This window comes from Gadus macrocephalus, chromosome 17 (genome assembly GCF_031168955.1).
Source record: "Gadus macrocephalus chromosome 17, ASM3116895v1".
NCBI classification, from domain to species: Eukaryota; Metazoa; Chordata; class Actinopteri; order Gadiformes; family Gadidae; genus Gadus; species Gadus macrocephalus.
Window position 1 is genome coordinate 5,144,734 of NC_082398.1, and position 25,844 is coordinate 5,170,577.

At 40.4% G+C, this 25,844-nt stretch overlaps 3 protein-coding genes across 11 annotated transcripts in view; 1 reads left to right on the forward strand and 2 right to left on the reverse strand.

The window, feature by feature from the left end:
- The window catches only part of LOC132475846 (butyrophilin-like protein 2), a 38,829-nt gene extending 20,079 nt beyond the window's left edge, over positions 1–18,750 (reverse strand). The window contains exons 1-2 of one of the 2 annotated variants that reach the window (XM_060077211.1): positions 18,645–18,750; positions 16,596–16,695 (exon numbers count right to left, since the gene is read on the reverse strand). In XM_060077211.1, the coding sequence (XP_059933194.1) occupies positions 16,596–16,635 (40 nt within the window). In that variant the 5' untranslated portion in view covers positions 16,636–16,695; positions 18,645–18,750. Of the gene's footprint in view, positions 1–16,595; positions 16,696–18,582 lie in introns of both variants that reach the window. The other variant, XM_060077212.1, reaches the window with a different exon arrangement.
- LOC132475848 (butyrophilin subfamily 2 member A2-like) overlaps positions 1–25,844 on the reverse strand; it is a 38,282-nt gene that overhangs the window by 1,617 nt on the left and 10,821 nt on the right. Inside the window, exons 4-6 of one of the 5 annotated variants that reach the window (XM_060077216.1) lie at positions 15,638–15,922; positions 15,225–15,326; positions 14,880–15,134 (exon numbers count right to left, since the gene is read on the reverse strand). In XM_060077216.1, coding sequence (XP_059933199.1) covers positions 15,106–15,134; positions 15,225–15,326; positions 15,638–15,922 — 416 coding nt within the window. In that variant the 3' untranslated portion in view covers positions 14,880–15,105. Of the gene's footprint in view, positions 1–14,879; positions 15,135–15,213; positions 15,327–15,637; positions 15,923–25,844 lie in introns of those variants that run through there. The other 4 variants (XM_060077215.1, XM_060077217.1, XM_060077220.1 and 1 more) reach the window with 4 other exon arrangements.
- On the forward strand, positions 556–25,290 carry LOC132475839 (Fc receptor-like protein 5). Of its 4 annotated transcripts, XM_060077196.1 has the most exons (9): positions 562–697; positions 949–993; positions 1,318–1,554; positions 1,690–1,776; positions 23,657–23,827; positions 24,005–24,139; positions 24,283–24,351; positions 24,594–24,693; positions 24,877–25,290. In XM_060077196.1, the coding sequence occupies exons 1-9, from the start codon at positions 691–693 to the stop codon at positions 24,953–24,955; spliced, it is 930 nt and encodes a 309-aa protein (XP_059933179.1). In that variant the 5' UTR covers positions 562–690; the 3' UTR covers positions 24,956–25,290. The 4 variants fall into 4 exon arrangements, with proteins under 4 accessions (XP_059933182.1, XP_059933183.1, XP_059933179.1 ...); XM_060077199.1 differs by lacking the exon at positions 1,690–1,776 and having other exon boundaries at positions 556–697; positions 23,573–23,827; XM_060077198.1 differs by lacking the exons at positions 562–697; positions 949–993; positions 1,318–1,554; positions 1,690–1,776 and adding exons at positions 22,377–22,626; positions 22,859–22,903; positions 23,140–23,376 and having other exon boundaries at positions 23,573–23,827.

The window sequence follows — 25,844 nt, forward strand, 5'->3', positions numbered from 1 at the left end:
ATTATATACTATTATATATAGAGCTCCGGTAGTCGCAAAAGGCAACAATCACTTTTCCTCCATGCTGCGGTTCACCCCGGACTGCACTGCACTGAGTTTGCCTGTTGAACGAAGAGGACGATGTGGCAAAGAGTGACGAGGAGGTATAGAGATAGAGGAGTTAATTCCACCATTCATTCCATGACATGATTTTCAAGTGATTGGGAAATCCATGTGGAGAGAATCTTCTGAGAACAAATAATGATGATTAGTGAGTCTTTCCACTCTTATCAGCTCTACAGTATGAAGTCCAACTCTCGCGTTTGAAGAACTCAGTCCGGCCAAAAAATTGACCTGAAGTCAATAAATACGATAACATAACATTAATTTAGAAACCAATTAATACATTAGAAATCAATCAATACATTCAGAATTCAGTAAATACATTTAGAAATCAATAAAAAATATATATATATTTTGATAATAAATATTGTGGATTGGTTGGTTGGTTGGATTGATAACACGTGACCAAACATTTGATTAACATCACACCTAGAGAACTATTTGTGGGCGCACAGGCATGAGGAACTGAACGCCCCAGGCAACGCACATCCTTCCGTCACTGCATGTGTGAGAGCTCACAAGAATCAGTCTGTATGAGAATCAGTCGGTGTTATGAATCTAACACTCAGTAGCGTGTTATGAAGTGCAATGTTCTGTAAGTAGGATGTTATTAATCTATCTGTGCAATATTTCATATTTTAATTTAATCTGCAGTATCTCAACATTTCTATACTGAATATGTGTATAAAACAATACATGTTCATGACATACTCTTTGGGTCGCCTCATAGTAATGTATTTTTTGTATCTATTCTTTAATACATATCTGAACTATTAGACGCATTCCTACTTACTCAAGCAGGACTGGATGATGTGATCATTTATTAATCTTCACGGTGCTTTTCAGGGCTGACTTCAATCCTGGTCCTGCTGCACCTCACCCGGGGAAACAGTGAGTTCATACCGTCTTAAATGTATTGACTGACAGATTTTTAAATGTATTGATTGACTGATTTCTGATGCATTGATTGATTTCTGATGCATTGATTGATTCGAATTTATTGATTTTGAGATTTATTTATTCAATTAGTGAATAATTAGTTATTAGTGATTTCCTCAATCAATCAATACATACATTTAAGACAGTGTAAACTCACACTCACCCGGGGTAACAGTGAGTTTACACTGTCTTAAATGTATGTATTGATTTATTTCTAAATGTATTGACTGAATTCTAAATGAACTTATTGATTTCTAATGTTTTGGTTGACTACAGGTCCATGCTTTGGCCGTTCTCTGCAGATCAGCCCATCCAGGACTCAGTTCTTCAAGCGGGAGAGTTTGACGTTATGCTGCGGAGCTGATGAGCGTATAATGACTAACTCTAAATCAGCTTGCTCTCATAAGAGCCATGAATGTAATATTACACTGGCAGGAGTACATCACAGCGGTTCTTACTGGTGTGACTCTAACTCTGGAGAACTAGGGGAAGCGGTCAACATCACAGTGACTGGTATGTGTGGCTCTTTATCACCAGTTGGATTTCTCAGTACATTATTCACAAATTATAAGGACATTTATCTGGCATGTGTCTAGTGTCTAGTATAGAGCTTGGTAGATGGGTTTACAGTATGCTGTGTTTCTACAGAAGGGTCTGTGATCCTAGGGAGTCCTGTCCACCCTGTACCAGAAGGAAGTCCTGTTACACTTCGCTGCCTGACGTCCCACAAGTCCAGTAAACAGTTGGTTGTTGTGACCCCAATAAACCAGTCCTGTAACTTCTCCAAAGATGGGCGGCTCATTGGGGTCGGTTTGACGGGAGAGATGAGTTTTGCTGCTGTCAACAGATCTTATGAAGGCCTCTACACGTGTACCTTCTCTGGTGCTGAGTCTCCAGGGAGCTGGCTGGCTGTCAGAGGTGAGCTTCCTGCTTGGTCTAATGGTGAATTTGTACAGTCACATTAAAGGGAGACTATGGTAGAACTTCTTCATCATTAAATAATCAAAACAATGGTTCTGAAAGTACCATAAAACAATGTGGATATGTCATCTATCAGCCCTGAATTTCTTTCAGCAGGCGTGCTGTTGATTGGTCTTATGAATGCTTTTTATTTAATTTATTTTTTTAGTTTTACTAGCAGGCAGCTAGGATGATATAGTCATTTTGTAATATGACATCTGGGGCTAGCTAGCCTATATGCCATTGGTTAATATTTATTGTGTAACCTAATAACGACTTGGTATTAATTTAATGTTAGCTTGCTTCAAATCAGTAGCCTGCTGTTGCAATATTAGCCTACCATACACTATATTTATCCTTTACCTTAATAACAAAGGCCTTATCATTTGAAAGTGTAGCCTATTGTTTGCTCTTCTTTGGGTTGTCTCTGTTTTAGCAACGATAACGGAGGTAGTTAAGAATGGGGTTTCATCTTGTGTGTTTAAACGTTTGCGCTCACCTTTCTTAGAAAATAAGTTGGTCAGAACCTGACTTCCTTCATTTTGTCTTCTCTCCCCGTCTTTCTTCACCTTTCTCTCCTGAGAGACAGACTTCAATTTATTTAACTTTGACATATTGCCGCATCTCCATTCAGATAATAAAGTCTCACCGCAAGCAAGGTGAGATTCGCGACCATTTCACACTTTCTGAAAGGGGTGTTATCAGATTAGTCACAGCAGTCTTTAATTAAACAATAATAAACCAATTTATTAAACTAATACTCCAAGCTTGCATTTAGATCTATATTCATCGTATCATTTATGTTATTAAACAATTTCAAAAATATTTAAAAAAAAATAAAAAATAATAATTGAAACTTTGCATGGGCTTGGGCCCCCCCTGAATAGACAGGCGGCAGGGCTTGAAATTTCGCACTGCCTTGGGCCCCCCCAAGCCTGTCCCCCTTACACCCCCAGTCTGTCGGCCCTGCCGGCATCCATAAGACTTTTGAATGGTTGAACCCCTGTTTGAACTGTCTCCTCTCTTTTTTAACACCTGGAATCTTTTTTAACTATGATTTAGCGCTCCTCAACTTGGTACTATTTACTATTTATTCATCAGGCTTAGCAAAGATTTATATGTCTAGTGTGGGCTGATGTTGCGTGCGTGTGTGCACGTGTGTGCGTGCGTGTGTGTTTGTTTATTGTTTATCGTATGTACTGTTGGGTATGGACACACCCTGCTGCTCCTCCACATGTGAAGTATCTATCGGAAGAAAAAAGTTATTTGAATTGAATATTGAAAAGCACAGCAGGCCTGCTTGCTTGTCTGCTTATTACAGTATGTGATCTCCTTTCCTCAGCAACCTCCTCCCCCACATCCCTCCCCCCCCCCACATCCCTCCCCCCCTCCCATCCCCATCATCTCCTCCCATTGGCCTATGCTGGACCACCCCTCCTCCTGATGGTTCTTCTGGGAGTAGTGGGAGGATGCTGCTGGAGAAGGAGACGCAAAGGTACCCAATAACTCTTTGTCCTCCACCTCCTCCTAATTCGCTCTAACTCAATTACACCTTCTCCTCCTTACAACTATGACTGATCCCCAACAGAGTAACTTCTCCTCCTCCTCCTTTCTAACATAACAAAAGAAAGATTTAAATGTTTATGTTTCAGAAGCTGAAGAAGCTGCCTCAGAGGATGTGATTTATGCGGATGTGGTGCAAAATAAAATGAAGAACAAAGGTCAGGGAACAAATACACACAAAGTGTAACTTTAGAACAGGTTGTATTCAATTTCACCTTTCAGCACAATGTGTTAAAGGTGAAATGTTAATGTTTGGGATTTTGCATAGTGCTTATCATTTTACTAGCAGGCCACAGTGGTCTGTGCTTAAACTTCCCCTATTATCATAGCGATAATTTTTGCACATTGTGGTCATCAACTGTCGAGCGTTCTCACGTCAATGCCATTAATTTATTTTTACACAGCGCTACATAGGTCGGACCACGAGACTACATGCAGTTCAGGACAAAGTCCGCGACTTCCGCCCATCAGATTACCAGATCCAGCTATCTACAGTCTCCTGGGGTAAAAACCTGTCAAATGAGGTTCAAACAGAGGCAAAGTATAGATTCCAAAAGGATGGAATGCTAAGTTCTACGTGATGTCGCCGTTATTAGGAAAAAGGTTTTTTTTGTGTTTGTTTAATGAGAAGAAATGTTCTGATGAATGGTTTGGTTATTTGTAGCTTAACCACAATATGTCTTGCTAGTTCCAACAGATCGTTGGAGTCTGTTGCAGACACAAAATGTGCACAATTGTGTCTTCCTGATAAGAATCATCACATCACTTGTGTATCGTGTTTGATTCTTACCATATACAGCATTTAGGTTGGATCTTTAGAATAAAACATGGGGTTGAAGATCCACTTGAGTTCACTGTGGTACCTGTGGTGCGGTTTGTCATTTGCCTGGGGTAACTACTGCTGGACACATGAGATAAACATAATGTTGTCATAAGAAATAGAGATAAGGGATGTAGGTAGTTTAGTTTGATGTGTTTTAGTTAGTCTTATCAGGTGTCTGACTACTTGGCGGATGGTTGAACTGTAAAATAAAGAAGACATTTTGGCAGATGTGGGTTGTTGTGCTTTCTACGTCAGTGGTTCTCAACCTTTCTGGGGCTGCTGAGGCCAACCATGACCCCAACAAGACATTCCAGGCACACCAACTTGAAGTTGTAGGGAATGATTATTAAGGTGCACACAAACACATTGTTACTAGGATATCCTATCAGCAATATTTGCAATATTTCACCCAAATCAGAATATCCAAAACAAGTAAAATTCATACACGCTCTTGGAAACTGCATATTGCAGGCAATTGAATATTTGTCAAAATATGCATTTGAGATGCACAATGTGATCAGGGTGTGAAATGTTAATGGAGGTGATTTTGCAGGGTACTTGACCTTTTCAAAACTAGCAGGTCATCAACTGTCGAATGTTCCCGTTTCAGGGCGATCCATTTATTTTTATAAAGTGTTAAATAGATCCGACAGCGATACGACATGCAGTTCACATAAAAAAGTCAAGTAAGTAGAACTCATACAGGCTCATAGAAATGGCATATTGAACAAAAACAAAGCATGAACTTGGATTTTGTGGAATAATGAATGATAATGAGACAAATTCAGAACATTTAGTCCAAATGATATTGTTAATGCTTTAAGTAAAACAATAAATATACTTAAAGTATACATTAGGTTTCACTAGCTCACCATGTGAAATATGAATTGCATTTCACGGTCCACCAGCGTACATTTTTTGACTGGATAAGAGTCACTGCTCTAGTTGAGAAACACATTTAGGGCGGCCTGTATAGCGTCTATTACAGAAAAGTTGGTGGCCTACTTAGTGTCTAAACGGAACTACAGACAGCTTGTGGTGAGGTGTGGATGGTGAGAAAGCAGTGGTTTATATGTGTTAACCTGCCGGTGCACTTGGTTCTGCACGTACCGACAACAGCAACTAGGGTGTCTCATCAACAACTCACCACGATGTTCCAGTTGAGCTGTGGTGAATGCTTAGTATCTGTAGTGAATCCGTATTCAAACAGACACTTTATTGGGAAGCTAATGTACTTTTGAATATCTGTAGATACCATATTAGGTATCTAATGTACTGTGAGTATCAGTCCAGACACTGTATTGGATATCTGTAATGGTTAAATAAATGTCATTAGGTTAGGAAAGCTGAACCTACCTACTACCTGGTGTCATTATCTTACTGTATTGGTAAGAGTTATAGTTTGGAAACTGAAACGGTGAACCGGAAACCACATCCTCCACACTGCCTTCACCAGAGAAAACCTCAGAAAATGGTCCAGTCAGTGCCACCGGGGAAAGGGTGGAAGTCTTCATCAGTACCGCCTGGGACACGTTGGAAGTCTTCAATAGTACAGACAGGGACATGGTGGAAGACTTCTTTAGACATTTAGTCTCTTGTGTTTTATTTGATCAGTCCCGCAGAAACAACAGTAATGTTATTCATTTTTCTCATACCTGAGCTCTACCTAACTCCACTCCCTATAAATACACCAACAAGTTGTAACATACCACTCGTCACATATACATAGGCTTATAATGCATTGACACATTGAAAAAGAAGAGTATACTTTTTCAACACTTCTTATTACTACATCCTCCACTTGACATTCACCACTGAAAAGATATCGCCATGGACATTGTGGAAGTCACAGAAATTGAAATGATGGCCATAGGCCGTAAACAAGTAAACATATGCTTATATATATATATATATATATATATATATATATATGTACACGACACCTGGGGGGCTGGGGGATTCCGTGGTAATATATTATTAAAGAATAAAATATATAATTAATTTGATTGTACACCTAAATTCCTATGGCTATAAAGTCAAGTTCTGCAACACATTTATCGCAGAAAGTGCTGCAAAAGTCACGGTGTGATGTTTCTCTCTTTGTTAGGCGGGGGAACACACTAGTGAAGTTACCTATTCGAAAAAGGTTGTCACCATATTGTGTTGCACTGAAAAATATAGTCAATTAAAAATAAAAATAAAGTACATTTTGGATAAAAAGTCTGCCGCTGTCATTGTATACATGTGAATATGAATTCCTTGATTTAGATTTTTTTGAAAATTGGTGTCTTCAAAGAAAATGGATGTGGGAATATTTAAATGTTAATACGTTTAAAAAGGTTCAAGTGCTCTTTTTATTTTTTTTCATGTCCCATGTCAAATTGACACACACATGGGTGTCAATATTTGATTAATTTATCTTCATGGTCTCTGAGAGTGAATCTTGTTGTAAGAGGAAGTGTGATGGGAATTCCAGACCAAGTCAATAATTTCCTGTCTAAACTGAGTAGAATAAAGAGTCATCCGAACTTCGAACAATTAAGGTCAGATATTTGGGTAATAAAAGGTACAATAACATGAAGCAATCATGCAACAAACAATAAAACAAAAATATAACACAATGAAACAATAAATAAAATAAAACCTACCTTCTAGAGGTGCAGCAGGACCAGGATTAAAGTCAGCCCTGAAAAGCACCGTGAACATTCATTCATGATCACATCATCCAGCCCTGCTTGATGATTAGCATGAATGTGTCAAATATTTCAGATATCAAAAATAAAATAAAAAACACACTACTATTAAGTACCCCAAAGAGAATGTATTGCACATGTATTGTACATATATATTGACATATACAGTATATTATAAGAAGCATATTGAACCAAAACAAAGCATGAACTGGCATTATGTGGAATAATGAATCAATAATGAGGCAAATTTAGAAGATTTAATACAAATTATATTGATACTTTAAGTAAAAATATATATATATACTTAAAGTATATATTAGGTTTCACTAGCTGACCATGTTAAATATTAATTGCATTTCGCGGTCCAACAGCTTGCATTTTCTCACTGGTTTAAGAGTCACTTATCTATTTGAGAAACACATTTAGGGCGGCCTGTATAGCGTCTACTACGGACAAGTCGGGTGGCCTACTTAGTGTCTAAAACGGAACTACAGAAAACTTGTGGGATGGTGAGAAAGCAGTAGTCTGTATGTGGTTACCTACCGGTGCAGGTCCTTCTGCACTGGGGACGACAGCAACTAGTAAAATAAAGAAGACATTTTGTAAGATGTGGGTTGTACTGCTTTCTACGTCAGTGGTTCTCAACCTTTCTGGGGCTGCTGAGGCCAACCATGAACCCAACAAGACATTCCAGGCACACCAACTTTCAGTAGTAGGGAATGATTATTAAGGTGCACACAAACACATTGTTACTAGGATATCCTATCAGCAATATTTGCAATATTTCACCCAAAGCTGATTATCAATAACAAGTACAATTATTACTCTCTTAGAAACTGCATATTGCAGGCAATTTAATAATCGTCAGAATATGCATTTAAGAGGCACAATGTGATCAACATGTGAAATGCTAATATAGGTGATTCTGTAGAGTGCTTCACATTTCCGAAACTAGCAGGCCACAGTGGTCTGTGCTCAAACTTCCTCTATGGCCTATCTATCATTTTTGCACATTGTGGTCATCAACTGTCGAGCGTTCTCATGTCAGTGCCATCAATTTATTTTTACACAGCGCGAGATAAGTCAGACCACGAGACTACATGCAGTTCAGGAGAAAGTCAGCGACCTCCACCCATCAGAATACCAGATCCACCTCTCTACAGTCTCCTGGGACAAGAACCTGTCAAATGATGTTCAAACAGAGTCAAACTATGTATTCCAAAAGGATGGAATGCTACGTTCTACGTGATGTTGCCGTTATTAGGAATAATGTTTTTTGTGTTTGTTTAATGAAGAGAAATGTTCTGATGAATGGTTTGGTTATTTGTAGCTTAACCACAAATATGTCAGATCGTTGGAGTCTGTTGCGGACACAAAATGTGAACAATTGTGTCTTCCTGATAAGAATTTTAAACGATGATAAGATCTGTCCGTCCACATGCTTGAACAATTGCTACATCACTTGTGTATTGTGTTTGATTCTTACCATATACAGCTTTTAGTTTGGATCTTTAGTGTAAAACATGAGGTTGAAGAACCACTTGAGTTCACTGTGGTACCTGTGGTGCCGTTTGCCATTTGCCTGTGGTAACTACTGCTGGACACATGAGATAAACATATAATGTTGTCTTAAGAAAGAGAGATAAGAGATGTATCTATTATTAAGCTGCAAACAAACATATTATGAATAGGATATCCTATCAACAATATTTGCAATATTTCACCCAAATCAGATTATCCAAAACAAGTAAAATGCATACACGCTCATAGAAACTGCATATTGCAGGCAATTTGATATTTGTCAAAATATGCATTTGAGATGCACAATGTGATCAGGGTGTGAAATGTTAAAGGCACCCAGTGCAACTTTATGTAAACATTCAATGAAAAATAAACATTCAATTTCTAGTCTTTTTTACACGTAGTAAGTTTCAATAACTCCATACCATTACATATCGACATTCAAGGAGCAAAGATGAGACGTCGTTGTGTGGTGAGAACTGATAGAAAATCGTAAACAACAACAATCGCCGGTGGGGAGAAGCCATTTTTCCATTGACTGGAAGCCTGCTTTATTTATTGTAGGTTACAAAAAATAAAGAAAATGGCGGCATTGTTGTTGTTATCGATTTTTTATCAGTTCTCACCACACAACGACGTCTCATCTTTGCTGCTTGAATGTCGGTATGTAATGGTATGGAGTTATTGAAACTTACTATGTGTAAAAAAGACTAGAAATTGAATGTTTATTTTTAAGCCTCGAAAGTTGCACTGGGTGCCTTTAATGGAGGTGATTTTGCAGAGGACTTGACATTTTCAAAACTAGCAGTTCATCAACTGTCGAATGTTCTCGTTTCAAGGCGATCCAAGTGTTAAATAGATCCGACCGCGAGACTACATGCAGCTCACACAAAAAAGTTAAGTAAGTAGAACTCATACAGGCTCATAGAAATGGCATATTGAACAAAAACAAAGCATGAACTTGCATTTTGTTGAATAATGAATAAATAATTAGGCAAATTTAAAACATTAAGTCAAAATTATATTGTTAATACTTTAAGTAAAACAATAAATATACTTAAAGTTTCACTAGCTCCCCATGTTAAATATGAATTGCATTCCATGTTCCAACAGCCTCCCGGGGCTCCAGTTCGCTCAGCCCTACCATACTGGAATTTAAGCCAATGGTTACTGGTTAAGCCCCGGTTCGCATTAGATACCATAACACTAATTTAGAAACCAATTAATACATTAGAATTTAAATCAATACATTTAGAATTCAGTCAATACATTATAAATAAATACATTTAGAAATCACTCAATACATTTAGATATCAATTAATACAAAAAGAATTACACTTGAATACAGAAGGGCTATATATGTACAGGAAAATATACCCTGTAAATGCATAAATTGATCCAGGCAGGTATTTATTGCACATGAAATAATCAATATTGAAAAAATGACATTTATATTGAAGTGATATAAATGTGCAGATAAATGTGCAGATAAATATTGCACAAATTTGGATTGATAACATGTTACCAAACATTTGATAGAGTTAAACATCGTTAACGTTATAGCCTTTAATGCTAAGTTTAACTGAGAGCATGCTAGTGACGTAATCCTGTTTTATCTGTTGATATGAAAGGTTGGTCGTGTTTTAACAACTGCCAGCAGAGGGCGACGTTGATCAGCAAACGACCCATCACATTAATTATAAAGTTGCTTTGTAGAGAATCGTTCTAAGACTAAATTTGAACAGGGACAATGTACAAAAGAAACATTAACCTTGTTTAAAACAAGGTTGAGATGCATTGTAGCAGGTTTTAGCATGCTGCTATTTTCCACCTGTAGTAAATTGGTACAGCGAGACACATGAAAAGGTGGGCATAAACAAGTTTTATCATAAATAATGATAAAAACGCATCAGCCGAGAATCAATTATTTTTTTATTCATGGTAGAATGAAATGCAGATAATTTAAGTACATGTGAGTACATGTGGTGAAATGTATGAAGGGCTTTTCGAAGCAAGGGTAGAAAGGGGCTGTTCAGTCAAAACATAGAAAATAGAAAGCTAGAAATGGCAAATAATATAGGGACATTAAAGCTGCATAGAAGTCACACACAAACACACACACAACAATGTGCATACGAAACATAATATTCCTCCCGTTAAACATAACCATGTATGTAAACTGTTATGTTAGTATCTGTATATCGACCTGTTATGTTGAGTTGTTGGAGCAGAGAATACTAATGGTCTCCAGACATAAAGAAAGAATGTATTACACAATGCATTCTTTTTTTTATATGTTGTATATTTACCTTGTTTTACTTTTTTATTTATTCATTCAACCGGTTCATTACCGCTTCTTAAAACGATCCACTTTTGGAGCCAGGAAGGTTTTTGTTATTTATTTAACAATGAGAAAAGTACACCACAAATATATATTTTTCGGATAATTGTCAATTGTTTTAGGATAAAGGAACTTGCTGTCGTTTTTAGCCTGGATCTCAGAACAACCTAGTCCAATCATCACACTCACTCTAGTCAGCTCCCCCACCATCCCCTTGTGTGATACGTACACCCCGGGTAGCCTGACATGCAGTCGGGCGAGCTAACAGAGCAATGACAGAGCAAGTTGAATTAGCCTATTTCTTTCTGGAACACATAGGCCTTATGAAAGGCAATTTATCTGATTCTCTCTTCTATCTGATTAAGTGTGAAGATCCTGATTAGCGCGATATGTGTGACATATCATATATATTGTTTAGTATAGGGTTAATAGTTAAGTAGGATATAGTGATTTATTCCAATATAATACGAATGGAGCGAAATTAGAGTCATGCGTTTCGGCTCGGGACCCTTAATGTAAGGACATGCACGTGTGAAAGTAAACTGGCAGACTGTGTAGCACACCGCAAGAGATTGGCACACAATTTAACTTCAATGCAAGAAGTGTGACGGACAATGTCCTGAGAGGTGGGCACTTGGTGCACAATGGTATGAAGTCTCTGTGTTGCTGTTGCTCTGGCCCCACATGTCGTACGTACTATTAGACGTCGAGTACATTATTCAGTGCTGACAAATCATGGTGAGAGTAAAGGTGAATGGGGTGAAACTAGCAATATACAGTTGCTAAGGAATATGCCAGCTCCACCAAGGAAACATCCTAGCGAACGCTCAGCAAGGCTATGCAACAGATGAACATTTTCCGAAGTGACTTACATCAGGAATATCATAAAAAAAACACCAATACTGGATAGTTTGTAGCTGCCAACCAGGAATATCACAATATTTGCCCTTTGTTTGGGAGGGGCTTAGGGCAGGGGGAATTTCCTCGAAATATAGCCTACTGCTCCTTTTAGTGAAACAGAGTCAAAATGGTAACGGAATACTTGTGATGCCATTAATGTAAACAAACCTCCAGGGTAACGGGCATCTAGCATCCAGAATAACAGTTGATCTACATAGTATTGTATCAAAAAAAGTATAGCACAGAACACCACATCAAAAGCCTGATACAAACAACCTCATCCCCAACAGGGAGATAACACTCAAGCAGCCTGGTGCCATCCCTACAAATACTAAAATACACATCTAACAAAAAGGTAACTAAAACACAAATATGCATAAGAATAATCACGTCTAATAAAGCTATGCATCAATAAAAAACTCAAGCATATTGGCTTCAGAAAATACTGGCTCATTGAAGTGAGCTTCGTAATTCTTTGCGTCAATAATGGTAGTGTCCTGCAGACTTTCACAGACCTGTAGAATTATCCTAGGGTGGCTAGGTGGTGCTCAACCAAACACAATGCGCAGTTGGATCAAACTGTATTGTAATTCATATCAGATGCATTACTATATTCCATTTAATTTATAATATAATTGACATCTCAAGTGAACTTATAGGTCCTCCCCTGCATGAGCGTCGCTAGCAGTTGTAAACATTCGGGGCTGTAGCCCAGGAGTCAGAGTCCCTTAAAAGGGGGGTTCGGAGGTTTGTCCTCCGAGAAAATTTGAAAATCGGGCTGACGAAATATGCAATTGTAACGTAGTTTGAGAAGGAAAGGAAGGACCAATCATCATGTCAGACTCAGGTCGGGGCAGGCCTACTGAGTAGGTTAATGTTTACGTTAAGGATGGGAAAGTGTGTGTGTGTGTGTGTGTGTGTGTGTGTGTGTGTGTGTGTGTGTGTGTGTGTGTGTGTGTGTGTGTGTGTGTGTGTGTGTGTGTGTGTGTGTGTGTGTGTGTGTGTGTGTGTGTGTGTGTTATTCAATTGCCTGGTAACCTACGGTAATATTCATACTGGTTTAAATAATACATTTGATAGTATTTCCCATCTTTGCTGAGCAAGAGTTTTGTTCAAACTTTTAGTGTTTGAAACAAATAAAAGTCCGGGCTATTGAAGTTTTAGGGTACCACTGTCATGCACCTATACCCGATGTCAAGTGGACCGGGTTGAATTCACTGCGGGTCTCTCTTATATCCATCTTACCAAAGATATTTTAATACTGTCCTTCTCAACACTCTCAGATATCAATAAAAGGCTAGCAGCACGAAACAGCAATATCAACGTGATACACTATGCATAGAGAAGAAAGAATACTGATGAATTTGCAACATTTTGCAACAAATTATTCTAAATCTGCCCATATATGGACACGTCAGAATTTTGCGGTTTTCACTGGCTACAATGTTGCATCTCTGGCTGCTGGTAATGCGACCACAAAGAAGTATACTCTACGGGGCTATTTTCCTCATCATTATTTATTTTCTTTTTTCTTTTGATGGCACGGCGATCCGGGGCTATTCCCAAAAGATCCGGGGCTATAGCCTCGAATGCCCAGGTCTAACGACGCACCTGCTCAGTTAGAGACACATAAGTCGTTTTCACACATGTCCTCTGCCTTTTCGCCGCATTTGTAAATCAGGACATTTGAGCCTGAGGGTGATTCACACTTATTCACGCTTGATATGCAGACATCGATGTTATTCCGACATCAGTAGAATCAAAAAGGGGTTCAGAGCTCGGCGAACTGGGCTTGCAAGAGGCGGGGTAAGTGTGGCCGCTGTCAATCCAGTTGGGTTTGACCACAGACAGCACGGAGGCAGAACGGGCAGAACTCATTGCGATCATCTTAAATGTTGCTGCACCGATGCATCATATAGTATTCCGTTGCATCCATATCGATCGATGAAAGATTGGAGCATGAGTTAGACACAAATAGAAGAAACAACGAAGAAAAAAACATCGCAAATGACTGCAGGGACAAATATAATAGACTTCTGTGTTTAACTGACAAAACAGGGAGTGAAAGGACGGGACCCTGTAATGTTCAGCTAACTGTTATAAATAATAACAATCAAAAAAAATTATATACACGCGTGCAGCTGTGAACTCATGTTATGTAGTTTTTTGTATTGATGTGTACTTTTAGGGTTATGATAAGACCTATCTTTTAGCTTTCGCCAAGAATGACTCTGAACGTGCATGTTGAACTCTCAACACGCCAACTCAAGTGGTGTGAGAAATACAGACTTTATACTCCTCATTCAAATATAAGGTAATTAACATTACCTAAGGATAAAGTACCCCAGGCACAGGGGTTCAGGAGATTTCTCAGGATAGCAATGTCAGGATACGTCGTTCACACATAAGACCCATCAGGAGAATAGCAGGATTTACGTGTATGTGTGAAAGCAGCTATAGATGGAAGTAGAAGCTAGTTAGGGCGCGTTTCCACAGGTGGGTGCGGTTCGGTTAGGTATGAATAGGTGCGGAACGGTTCGTGTTTCCACCTCCAAAAGTTAGCCGTACTTATCTCTGTGCTCATCCGTTGGGGCACCAAGCGGTCTAAAAGGGTGCCAACATGTTTGAGCTACACACGCCGTCTGTTAATTGGTCGAAATTGGACAGTTTAAGATGAAGAGAAAAAATAAATTACAATTGTATTTTGTAACACAGTTGAGCTATTTTCATTATTTAAGAGCAGATTGAATCGAATCGAATAGTGATTAATCGATTCAGAACCTTATGAAATCGAATCGATTTAGGTAATTGGCCACGATACCCAGCCCTAGGGATAATAACAAACAAACACAGTACCCGCAAGGTACTTCTGGGCAATGGTGAAAGCTTTGTTTAGTGAAGAAAATGTCACGCAAAAGTTTGCTGTCCTTCTTGGACGTCCTACATTGTTGCTCTTTGTTTATTGTGTCGCCTTTTTCTTTTTCCTTGGATTTATTAGCAGGCAACACTGCGTCGGGCTTCTATGAAGTCAAAGTGTACGGTCGGCGGAGGAAACACGAGCCGCAACATGGCTGTGCCTAACCGCACCTACACTATCGGTCCTAATCGTACTGGGCCTAAACGCATCCACCGTTGGAAACACGCCATTAGAGGCAAATAGCGAGCAGTAGCAGGCAGCTAGAGGCACATAGTGGGCAGTGGCTGCTTGTGTGGGTGTCTTAGGATCTCAAATCTTCATTTTGGCCCGTTCTTTCCATCTCGTTCTAGGATTTTCTATAAACGGTTCTGTAGGCTGGACAGAACAGTATGAGAGTTGGCACCTGGCTGGAATTCATTTAATAAATGAAAGCATCTCATTATCTTACAAATACTATGTACTCACCGATGATAATAATAACAACAGTCACCAAAGAGAGCACCACCGCAACAGCAATCCATCCATCGCTAGTTCGACAAGACCGGGCCAAACCAGAAATGATGTTCTCTGCAGAGCAAGTACATTTACATTTTTATAGAATCTGTCTATAACATCGCATCTGCCAATAACATCCCACGGCAGGCCTAAATCTAGAGACATTCATGACGTCTCGTTAATACGAATACGTTTTGGCCATAGGCTAGTGCGAGGCATTCATACAACCACCCTCAATGTTATAAACTGTGCTGCCAGACATAGAAGTGATGACACTCCATATACATGAAGTCTTCACCGTCATAGAACTCTTGCATTAACCAATGGGTGACGTCAAAGATGCTACATCCAGTGACCTCATCACAAGACATAAAAGGACCTACCAGGAAGGTGTATCTCCGTCTCCCTGGTCTGGTTGAAGAGCTCCTGGTGAACTCTACAGGTGAAGGGTCTGCTGAGGCTCTCCCACTCCACCTCCACGGTGCTGGAAATGTTGTAGAGTCGGTCGGGGTCCTGGGTGGTAGTCACGGTTACGGCGGGCAGGAGGTGTCCATCAGCGTTCCGCCAGGAGAGCTTTGGTTGTGGGTACCAGCCTTTAGCCCGGCAGCCCAGAACCAGGCCGCTGCTGCTGTAATCCTCCAGGGTTATGACTGGGGAGGAGGCTGCACCTGGGGGTGAGGTTAGGGTTATGACAGGGAGGAGGAGGTCGCACTTCTGGTGGGATTAGGGGGGGTAGTTCTACTATATTAGTAGTAGAATCTGTCTCACCCGCTAGAAAGGGTAGTTTCTTGTTCCAATCTACTGGTAGCAATCTTACCTACAAGAAGCTGGACGAAGTACTCGTTTTCTTTGGACTTGAACAGGCATTTGTATTTCCCCTCATCGGCCAGTCGGACGTTTGACAGTTTGAGGGAGATGATACCTCTGTCCAGATCTTCTGCTGACAGCATCGTCCTGCCTCTGTATGCCGGATTCTGATGTTCATAAATGGTCAGACGGTTATCTTGCAGATGGACAATATCAGGATTCAGGTCTGTCCTGGACCACTCCACTATAGCCTCGCTGATGTCTGACGACGTCTGAGTATCGACCGACAGAATGACGTTGTCACCGACCAGGGCCCTCACGGTGTGAGCTTCCCCTAGACAGAGAGATGACCCAATGAAGAGGTAGAAGAGAGGTTGTGAGGTTGGGGAACACAGCCCACTTCTCGATCATCCACCTTGCTACATGCAGAGAATGGAGTGGACACTCTACTGGACACTCCTCTGACTCTAATAGTAACATGTGGCGACAGTATGACAACCAAAAAAGGGTGTTGGTAATTATGGGATGTTTTACCTTCAAAAAGGTGGATCAACAGGATGAAGATGACTTCCATGAGAGGCCTGGACAGGCTCCCCTGACTTAATCAGTGGAACACGGACATCTGCCTTTGCCTCTAATAGAACAATAAATGTTATTAAAACATGCACATCCTTACCCAAAATGACAATTATACATAATTGACAAAGTTGCACGGTACCCCTTGTCTAGATAATAATAATAGTAGTAATAATAATAATACATTTTACAATGTATAAACAATAATATCTAAAATATATATTTACAATGCTATTGATTTAAAAATAACGTCCTCAACACAATTGTTACCTCGTGTAGACTATTTCTATTTTTAGAACATGTCCTGCACGTAGGGATATGCAGTAGGACTATAGGGCTCGGCCCGATACTGTGCTCAAAACGCTCATGCGATTTATTTAATACCCGGGTCCAGGCAAGGCCGCCTTAATGCACAGGCTTACCAAAGCCCCAGGGCCTACAACGATCAGGGGCCTATCATGAGCTTTATTTAATATACTGGCTCAGGATAGGCCCCCGATCGGTGTAGGCCAAAAACAATGGGATTTCTTGGGGCCTACAAAGATCATAGGCCTTGAAAATACTAATAAAAATCATATTGCTTTGGTATTTGTCGAATTTTCTGTCCATCACTTGATATGATTTTTTTTGGCTTCTTCACGTTCTAAGGAATGTTTTGGCTTGTGAATCACATCATTCATGCACAGGCTTACCTGGGCTCAAGCCTACAACGATCAGGGGCCTATCACGAGCTGCAGTAGTTAATATATATTAGATACACATATAATACTGCCACTCATGATAGGCCTCTGATCTTTGCAGGCCCCAAACAAAAAAATCACATTGTTTTGGGCCTACGCCGATCGTGGGGCCTATCACACACACACACACACACACACACACACACACACACACACACACACATATATATATATATATATACGAATATCGTGATGCTATGTTGCTCAGAGAGGGTCACTAATACGTTTTGCACTCTGGACATATGGCATTTACACGTTTTTCATTGCAAGACCCCCTCTCAGGGGGCCTACGATACCGCTCAGCCCCAGGGCCCAATGGCAGGTTAAGGCAGGCCACACATAGTATTGTGGCTCCCCCATGGAACACGGAACCGGGCGACCACACCCACGGTCGCCATAAGGGCAGGCGCATTTCATATGATATCGTACATTATAACGCTCATAGAAGTTACACAACGACACAAGTACCCTGCGTTTGACTTTTTGGATAGTTAGTTGGATAGTTTGATAATGCAGCGTTTGATTCGTTTGTGTAAACTATACATACAAACCATATCGAGGATATTAACGTGTTCCTTGTTTCCTGAAGAGCGAAAGTGAAAGAGGGAGTTCTCCCAAGAGAAAAAGGGGAATCTTTAGCGATTGTGTTGTATGCGTCGCGGTCATGGCAGCTTTTAAGGTGTTAAAATTTTATTCACTGAGTTGTTAAGACAGCAGACCGAAGAGAGACAGGGAAGTGCGTTGATCCTCGTGAACATCGAAGGACACAATAACTACCTAACGAACTGGTTCAACTTTAAAAGGGAAACACATTTAGAGGTGTAGGCCTACAGTGAGCAGCATGTGGTGTAGATGTTTGAGAATCTCAAACATCTACACCACAGGCTGCTCACTGTAGGCCTACACCTCTAAATGTGGAAATGAAGTTACCTGTGAATCATCGCTCTGGTATCCTATTCTCAAATTGAGAATAGGCTACTTGAGATACCAGAGCGTTGATTCACAGGTAGCGTACCAGAATCAACGCTCTGGTATCTCAAGTAGCGCTATTCTCAAATAAGGAATAATTGAGATACCAGAGCGTTGATTCACAGGTGGCAATAGTGAAACAGATCCGAAAGATTAAGTCCGGATTGATAAATGATATAGGCTTTTGTATCGATACAATAACCTATATAAAAACATAACACGCAGGAAGGACACACCTGGCAAACACGTAGGCCTACAGATGGAGAGGATGTCCAAAAGTATTACGTAGGCAATTTACCTTTGTATGTCCTTGGAAATGTGTTTTCGATGCATGCAGGGTTATTCTAGCGGCAACTGTGATCTCATTGGCCACTGCATGAATTATGCGTTATGGGGGATAGGCAGGGCCGGATTAACAATTTCCTGTGCCCTGGGCAGCAAGACTCAAAGGCCCTCCCACCCCTACCACAAAGCAACAAACGAAAAGTCGCTATCATTAAGAGCATATAGCCTATACTTCTATACGGTCAGGCTTCTCCATGGCTCAGTGGAGATGTATAGCCTCAGCATAATTCAAGAGACAAAACAGATGCACACATTTTTAACATAAGTTTTTACAATGAATCTTTCACAGAACTTGGTGGCTACAGAGTAATTATTAAATGTTCCAATATCCAATCAAATATCTTCCGACTGCAACAGTGAATTAAAGCAGACAGCTAGGGAAGCCCTAATTTAAAACCAGAGATTATTTTTTAAATGCAAAAATATGAAATTATCACCAGCCATGAAGTAGGCAATTAGTGTGCATTGAGTAAAGGTAAATCATTGGCTACACTGTTGCATGTTCAAAGTCAAGATTATGTTTATTGTTTCACAATTCAACATTTGATGTTGATGCACTAGTATATATTCATATTAGTTTACTTTAACAAATGGGCCTTACAGCTAGCCTCCTTTCAAGACTGAACTCATGAATACACAAACTATTTAATTATTAGGCCTAATGACGTATATTTGCTTTGAATGGTGAGCCTAACAACACACTGGCATTCCAGACTATATGTGAATAACTCATTCAAAGTATTTCATAATAGGCCTAATACATGTCTTTTAAGTCTTATATATTTTCCTTCCAGTCACAAGCAAGTCTCCAGTCATAACCTTCAAGTCTCAAGCAAGTCCCAAGTCACTGTGGTGAGAATCAATCAAGTCACAAGTCAAGTCATTGCTCAGGTCAAGCAAGTCACAAGTCAAGTCATACAAAAATCTGATGATCTAACCCAGTTTCCACATTTAAAAATCGGTAAAGAGAGTGGTTCATAAGTTGAGTTTTATTTCAACATTAACAATAACAATGTCTTAACATTAATAACTCAAACTATTCAAAACATTCCAAAACCATTATGTCAATAGCTTGAAAATGTTTTTATGATCATAACCTCCAACCTGTGAACAGAATCAAATAGAACCTCTAGGTATACGAGAACAGTTCAAGTCAATCAGTCAATCTCCCTACATTTTGTAGAATATTATTTGCAACACATGGCATCAGACATGAAAAAAATGAATATTTCAAAAGTAATATTACGTACGCATACTGTAGGAAGGGGAAATAGTAACACACAAGCCTGAAAGCTGGTAGCGATCTTGCCTAGCAACATACATCAACTTACAATGCATTGCATTTGCAAAAAATTAAATTTGACAGTACTTTGTCACTGAGTTGTGAACGATGGGGTCGCATTATCACCCCGCCATGGCTGAACACACATTCGACAGGTGCACTTGATGCAGGGACTGCCCTAACTCTTACCACCACCTTGAACAAAGAAGGGAGAGTGCGCCTGTTCATGGCCCAAAACTGAAGGCAGCTCTGTCCATCACAAATGTCCAAGTAGTGGTTCAACTGAATTTGGGGACTGGAACTTTAATCCATTTTACGTTTTTTGCGGTATGCTGAGAACAGCCCAGTCTGACGCTCTGGCTCTGACGGTGTAATTTGTTTGATGTTGTGGTGATCGTGTAACTGATTTTTGAGCTGCAGACCTTGCATACCGCTGTCCTCTTTTTCTTACTATCATCGACAATGTAATCCTTGAACCCAAATTGAATTATCTTTGGTCTTGCCGCCTCCATGACTGCTGCTCCTGTAATGACCTACTCACCCAGCGGCAGTTTGTCCAAGCAGAGCACATTCACCCGAGATGCGTGCATTCATTGCACTGTAAAATCACCCGATCATGCTTCAAAATAAAATAACAAATATTAATATATAAATACCACATAATTTCGAACTTAATCTAACTTTAAAAAAGTCATTTTGAGTCTCAAGTCATGAAGACCAAGTCAAAGTCAAGTCGAGTCTTTTATCAGTGTTAGTCAAGCAAGTCTCAAGTCCTCAAATTTGGGACTCGAGTCTGACTCGAGTCAAGTCATGTGACTCGAGTCCCCCATGTCTGTCAGTTTGTTGTTGTGCCCGTACAGAGCGATGCTACTCAGGCTTCGTGGCACTACGGAGCCAACTGCTGATCCTCCTCTCGAAGCCCTGTACTGTTGTTATCGGGAACTCGTACACAAGCAGGGGCCACATAATCCTGGGGAGAACACCTTGCTGGTAAATCCAGGCCTTGAATTTACCAGGCAGACCCGACTTGTCCACTGCTATCAGCCACGCCTCCAGCTCCCGATTTGTGGCCTTGATGGATGCAGCGTCCTTCAGGGTGCAATCAAAGGTCTTTCTGAGGCTCTTGATGGGTTTCTCGGTGACTGATTGAATCTGGGTGCCGTCCAGAAGGAAGCGGAACTTGTCAGTCACTTTCCCTCTCTTGAGCACCAGGGACCTAGATTTTGCAGGCTTGAAACACAACCGAGCCCAGGTGATGATCTTCCCCAAGGAAAGATCCATCGGCACCCCGGCACTGACGTTGTTGTTACTGTCAGGTCGTCCATAAAGGCTCTGATGGGGGGCTGCTGGACTCCAGACTTGGTAAGCGGACCTCTGCACTCTGCTGACTTGACCAGCATGTTCATGGCCAAGGCAGGACGGGATATAGTTCATGTAGGGGGTCTTGGTACCCAACTTCTACACTGTACCAAACCTCTCGACAGCAAGGCTGATGATGATGGTTGCCATGGTTTTTATCTTCCTGTCTGCATCGCCCTTGGCTGCTGATTCTAGGATCGTATCCACATCATCATTGAACTGGAGCCACTGTTTCCCCTTAGTGGCCAGAGGCCACTTGACCCGACGATGTTCGGTTACTCTGCCTGGGTCTGCGATCCTGGGAGCCCGGACTATCGTTAGGCTGATCTTTGACGCCCTCCTGGGTCATCTGCGGTAGTGACGCTATGAGGGATCTGTGTAACTCCACCTCGGTGACTGTGGAGCTCGAGAACCCTCAACACCGTTGTTAGAAACTGCAGGTGCATTTCACTCCACCTCACCTCTGCAGAGACACCAAGTGGCGAATCAGTGTACTAGGTTGCTCCTCCCACTATAAATAGAGGCTTAGTGATGCCTTCCTCCCTTTTTCTCACCAAATCCTCACCATGATGGAGTGTGTGAAGGTGTTTGCCGTGTGTCTTTTGAATTACCTTCAATGTAAATTTCCTTTTACTTATTGGATTAGTGTTTGCTTTTGAAATGATGTGATGGTTAAATGGCTGATCTTTACGTTGTAACCTTATGTTATGAAGTACTGCAATGTCAAAGTATTTCATTTGAATTAAAGGCCATATTTATGTTTATGTTTATGTTGAAGGCAGAGTGTGTTTTGAGTGAGGTTCAGTATATCACAACTCTCGATCCCCTGCGAAAGTTGACTTTATTAAACCGCTCACACATAATACACAAAACACACTCTGCCTAATCCTTCAACATAAACGTTTCAATTATGGTTGTAGTGAAGAGTAGGTTTGAACTGGAACCACAGACCACCAGGAAGCAAGGATTAGTTTACGTAACTTTATTTTTATTTTTTTTGGTTTGGTTGTGATGATTGCCATGGTTCTAGACAAAGAAAGAGCTAAGTTATAATATCTCTCTTAACAAACATAAATATCATTTTGGATTGATAACATGTTACCACACATTTGATTAGCATCACAACTAAAGAAGTACTTGCGGGCGCACAGGGAGGAGGAACTGAACACCCCAGGCCACGCACATCCTTCTGTCACTCACATGTGTGAGAGCTCACAAGACATCAGTCTGTCTGAGATTCAGTCAGGTGTTACATATCTAACACTCAGTGGCATCTTATGAAGTCCAATGTTCTGTAAGTAGGATGTTATTAATCTATCTGTGCAATGTTATATATATATATATATATATATATATATATATAGATAATACTTGCAATACATTCTCTTTTAGTCAATTAATAGTACCGGTAAAATATTTTTTCATTTAATTTTTGATATATACGTGAACTATTTTTCACGCTCCTACTAATCATCAAGCAGGGCTGGATGATGTGATCATGAATTAATGTTCACGGTGCTTTTCAGGGCTGACTTTAATCCCGGTCCTGCTGCACCTCACCCGGGGAAACAGTGAGTTAAACCGTCTTAAATGTATTGATTGACAGATTTCTAAATGCATTGATTGACAGATTTCTGATGTTTGGATTTATTCAAATGTATTTATTTTGAGATTTTTGATTTTGAGATATTGATTCCAAATCTATACATTTTTTGGTATAAATGTATTGATTAATCTATAATGTTTTGATTGATTTGTGTCTAAATTAATTGATTTTATTTCTGATGTATTGATCGGTTGACTACAGGTCCATGTTTTGGCCATTCTCTGGGGATCAGCCCATCCAGGACTCAGTTCTTCAAGCGGGACAGTTTGAGGTTATACTGCGGAGCTGATGAGCGTATAATGACTAACTCTAAATCAGTTACTTGCTCTCAGAAGAGCCATGAATGTAATATTACACTGGCAGGAGAATATCACAGCGGTTCTTACTGGTGTGACTGCTCTGGAGAACGAGGGGAAGCGGTCAACATCACAGTGACTAGTATGTGTGTCTCTTTGTCACCAGTTGGTTCTCTCACTACATAATTCATTTATAACACTGCACTATGGTTCAAGGATCCCTATGGATAAAGGGACCCCCTTTTTCACCTGCCATTAACATTGTTCAACAAACAGCGTTGTAGTTTAATGGTATAATGTCCTGAGACCTGGGTTGACAGTTTGCTGGGTTTCTACAGGAGGGTCTGTGATCCTAAAGAGTCCTGTCCACCCTGTACCAGAAGGAACTTCTGTTACACTTCACTGCCTGTCCCAGAAGCTAGATGTCGTGAAACCAATAAACGAGTCCTGTACCTTCTCCAGAAATGGGCTGCTCATTGGGGTCGGTTTGACGGGAGAGATGAGTTTTGCTGCTGTCAACCGATCTCACAAAGGCCTCTACACGTGTACCTTCTCTGGTGTTGAGTCTCCAGGGAGCTGGCTGGCTGTCAGAGGTGAGCTCTGTTTGGTCATAAGTTCTACAGTCAGTCTGAAATTACCATAAACAATGTGGGTCAATCCTCCATCAGCCGTGAACTTTCAGTGGGCGTCTGCTGATTGGTCTTCGGAAGATTGAATAGCAAAGCAGGCTTGCTTGTCTTTCTGCTTATTATGTGATCTTCTTTCCTCAGCAACCTCCTCCACCGAATCCCCCCCCCCCACCAATCACCATCTGCTCCTCCCATTGGTCTACGCTGGACCGCCCCTCCTCCTGATGGTTCTTCTGGGAATAGTCGGAGGATGCTGCTGGAGAAAGAGTCGCAAAGGTACTTCCTCCACCTCCTCCAAAGTCTCCGTAAATCAATTACACCTTCTCCTGTACAACAAATGTGACTCATCCCCAACAGAGTAACTTGTCCTCTCCTCGTCCTTATGTAACGATTGACCGATTTAAATGTTTGTGTTTCAGAAGCCGAAGAAGCTGCCTCAGAGGATGAGGTTCATGCGGATGTAGTCCAAAATAAAACAAAGAAAAAAGGTCAGGAAACAAATACACAAAGTGTAACTATAGAACACGTTAATCCCTGTTAACACACAATGTGTGAAAGGTGAAATGCTAATGTGGGTGATTTTTCAAAGTGCTTATCATTTTCAAAACTAGCAGGCCACAGTGGTCTGTGCTCAAACTTCCCCTATTGTCCTGTCTATCAACTTTTTTACATTGTGGTCATCAACTGTCGAGCGTTCTCTTGTCAGTGCGATCAATTTGTTTTTACACAGAGCGAGATAGGTCAGACTGTGAGTCTACATGTAGTTACGGAGAAAGTCTGCAACCCCAGCCCATCAGAATACCAGATCCACCTCTCTACAGTCTCCTGGGGTAAGAACCTGTCAAATGATGTTCAAAAAGAGGCAAACTATATATTCCAAAAGGATGGAATGCTACGTTCTACATGATGTTGCCGTTATTAGGAATAATGTTTTTTGTGTTTGTTTAATGAGAAGAAATGTTCTGATGAATGGTTTGATTATTTGTAGCGTAACCACAAATATGTCTTGCTAGTTCCAACAGATCGTTGCAGTCTGTTGCAGACACAAAATGTGAACAATTGTGGCCTCCTGATAAGAATTTTAAACGATGATAAGATCTGTCCTTCCACATGCTTGAACAAATTCTAAATCACTTATGTATTGTGCTTGACTCTTACCATATACAGCTTTTAGTTTGGATCTTTTATCAAGTGTAAAAACATGGGGTTGAAGATCCACTTGAGTTCACTGTGGTACCTGTGGTGCCGTTTGTCATTTGCCTGTGGTAACTACTGCTGGACACATGAGATAAGCATATAATGTTGTCATCACAAATAGAGATAAGGGATGTAGGTAGTTTAGTTTGATGTGTTTTAGTTAGTCTTATCAGGTGTCTGACTACTTGGCGGATGGTTGAACTGTAAAATAAAGAAGACATTTTGTCAGATGTGGGTTGTTGTGCTTTCTACGTCAGTGGTTCTCAACCTTTCTGGGGCTGCTGAGGCCAACCATGACCCCAACAAGACATTCCAGGCACACCAACTTGAAGTTGTAGGGAATGATTATTAAGGTGCACACAAACACATTGTCACTAGGATATCCTATCAGCAATATTTGCAATATTTCACCCAAATCAGAATATCCAAAACAAGTAAAATTCATACACGCTCTTGGAAACTGCATATTGCAGGCAATTGAATATTTGTCAAAATATGCATTTGAGATGCACAATGTGATCAGGGTGTGAAATGTTAATGGAGGTGATTTTGCAGGGTACTTGACCTTTTCAAAACTAGCAGGTCATCAACTGTCGAATGTTCCCGTTTCAGGGCGATCCATTTATTTTTATAAAGTGTTAAATAGATCCGACAGCGATACGACATGCAGTTCACATAAAAAAGTCAAGTAAGTAGAACTCATACAGGCTCATAGAAATGGCATATTGAACAAAAACAAAGCATGAACTTGCATTTTGTGGAATAATGAATGATAATGAGACAA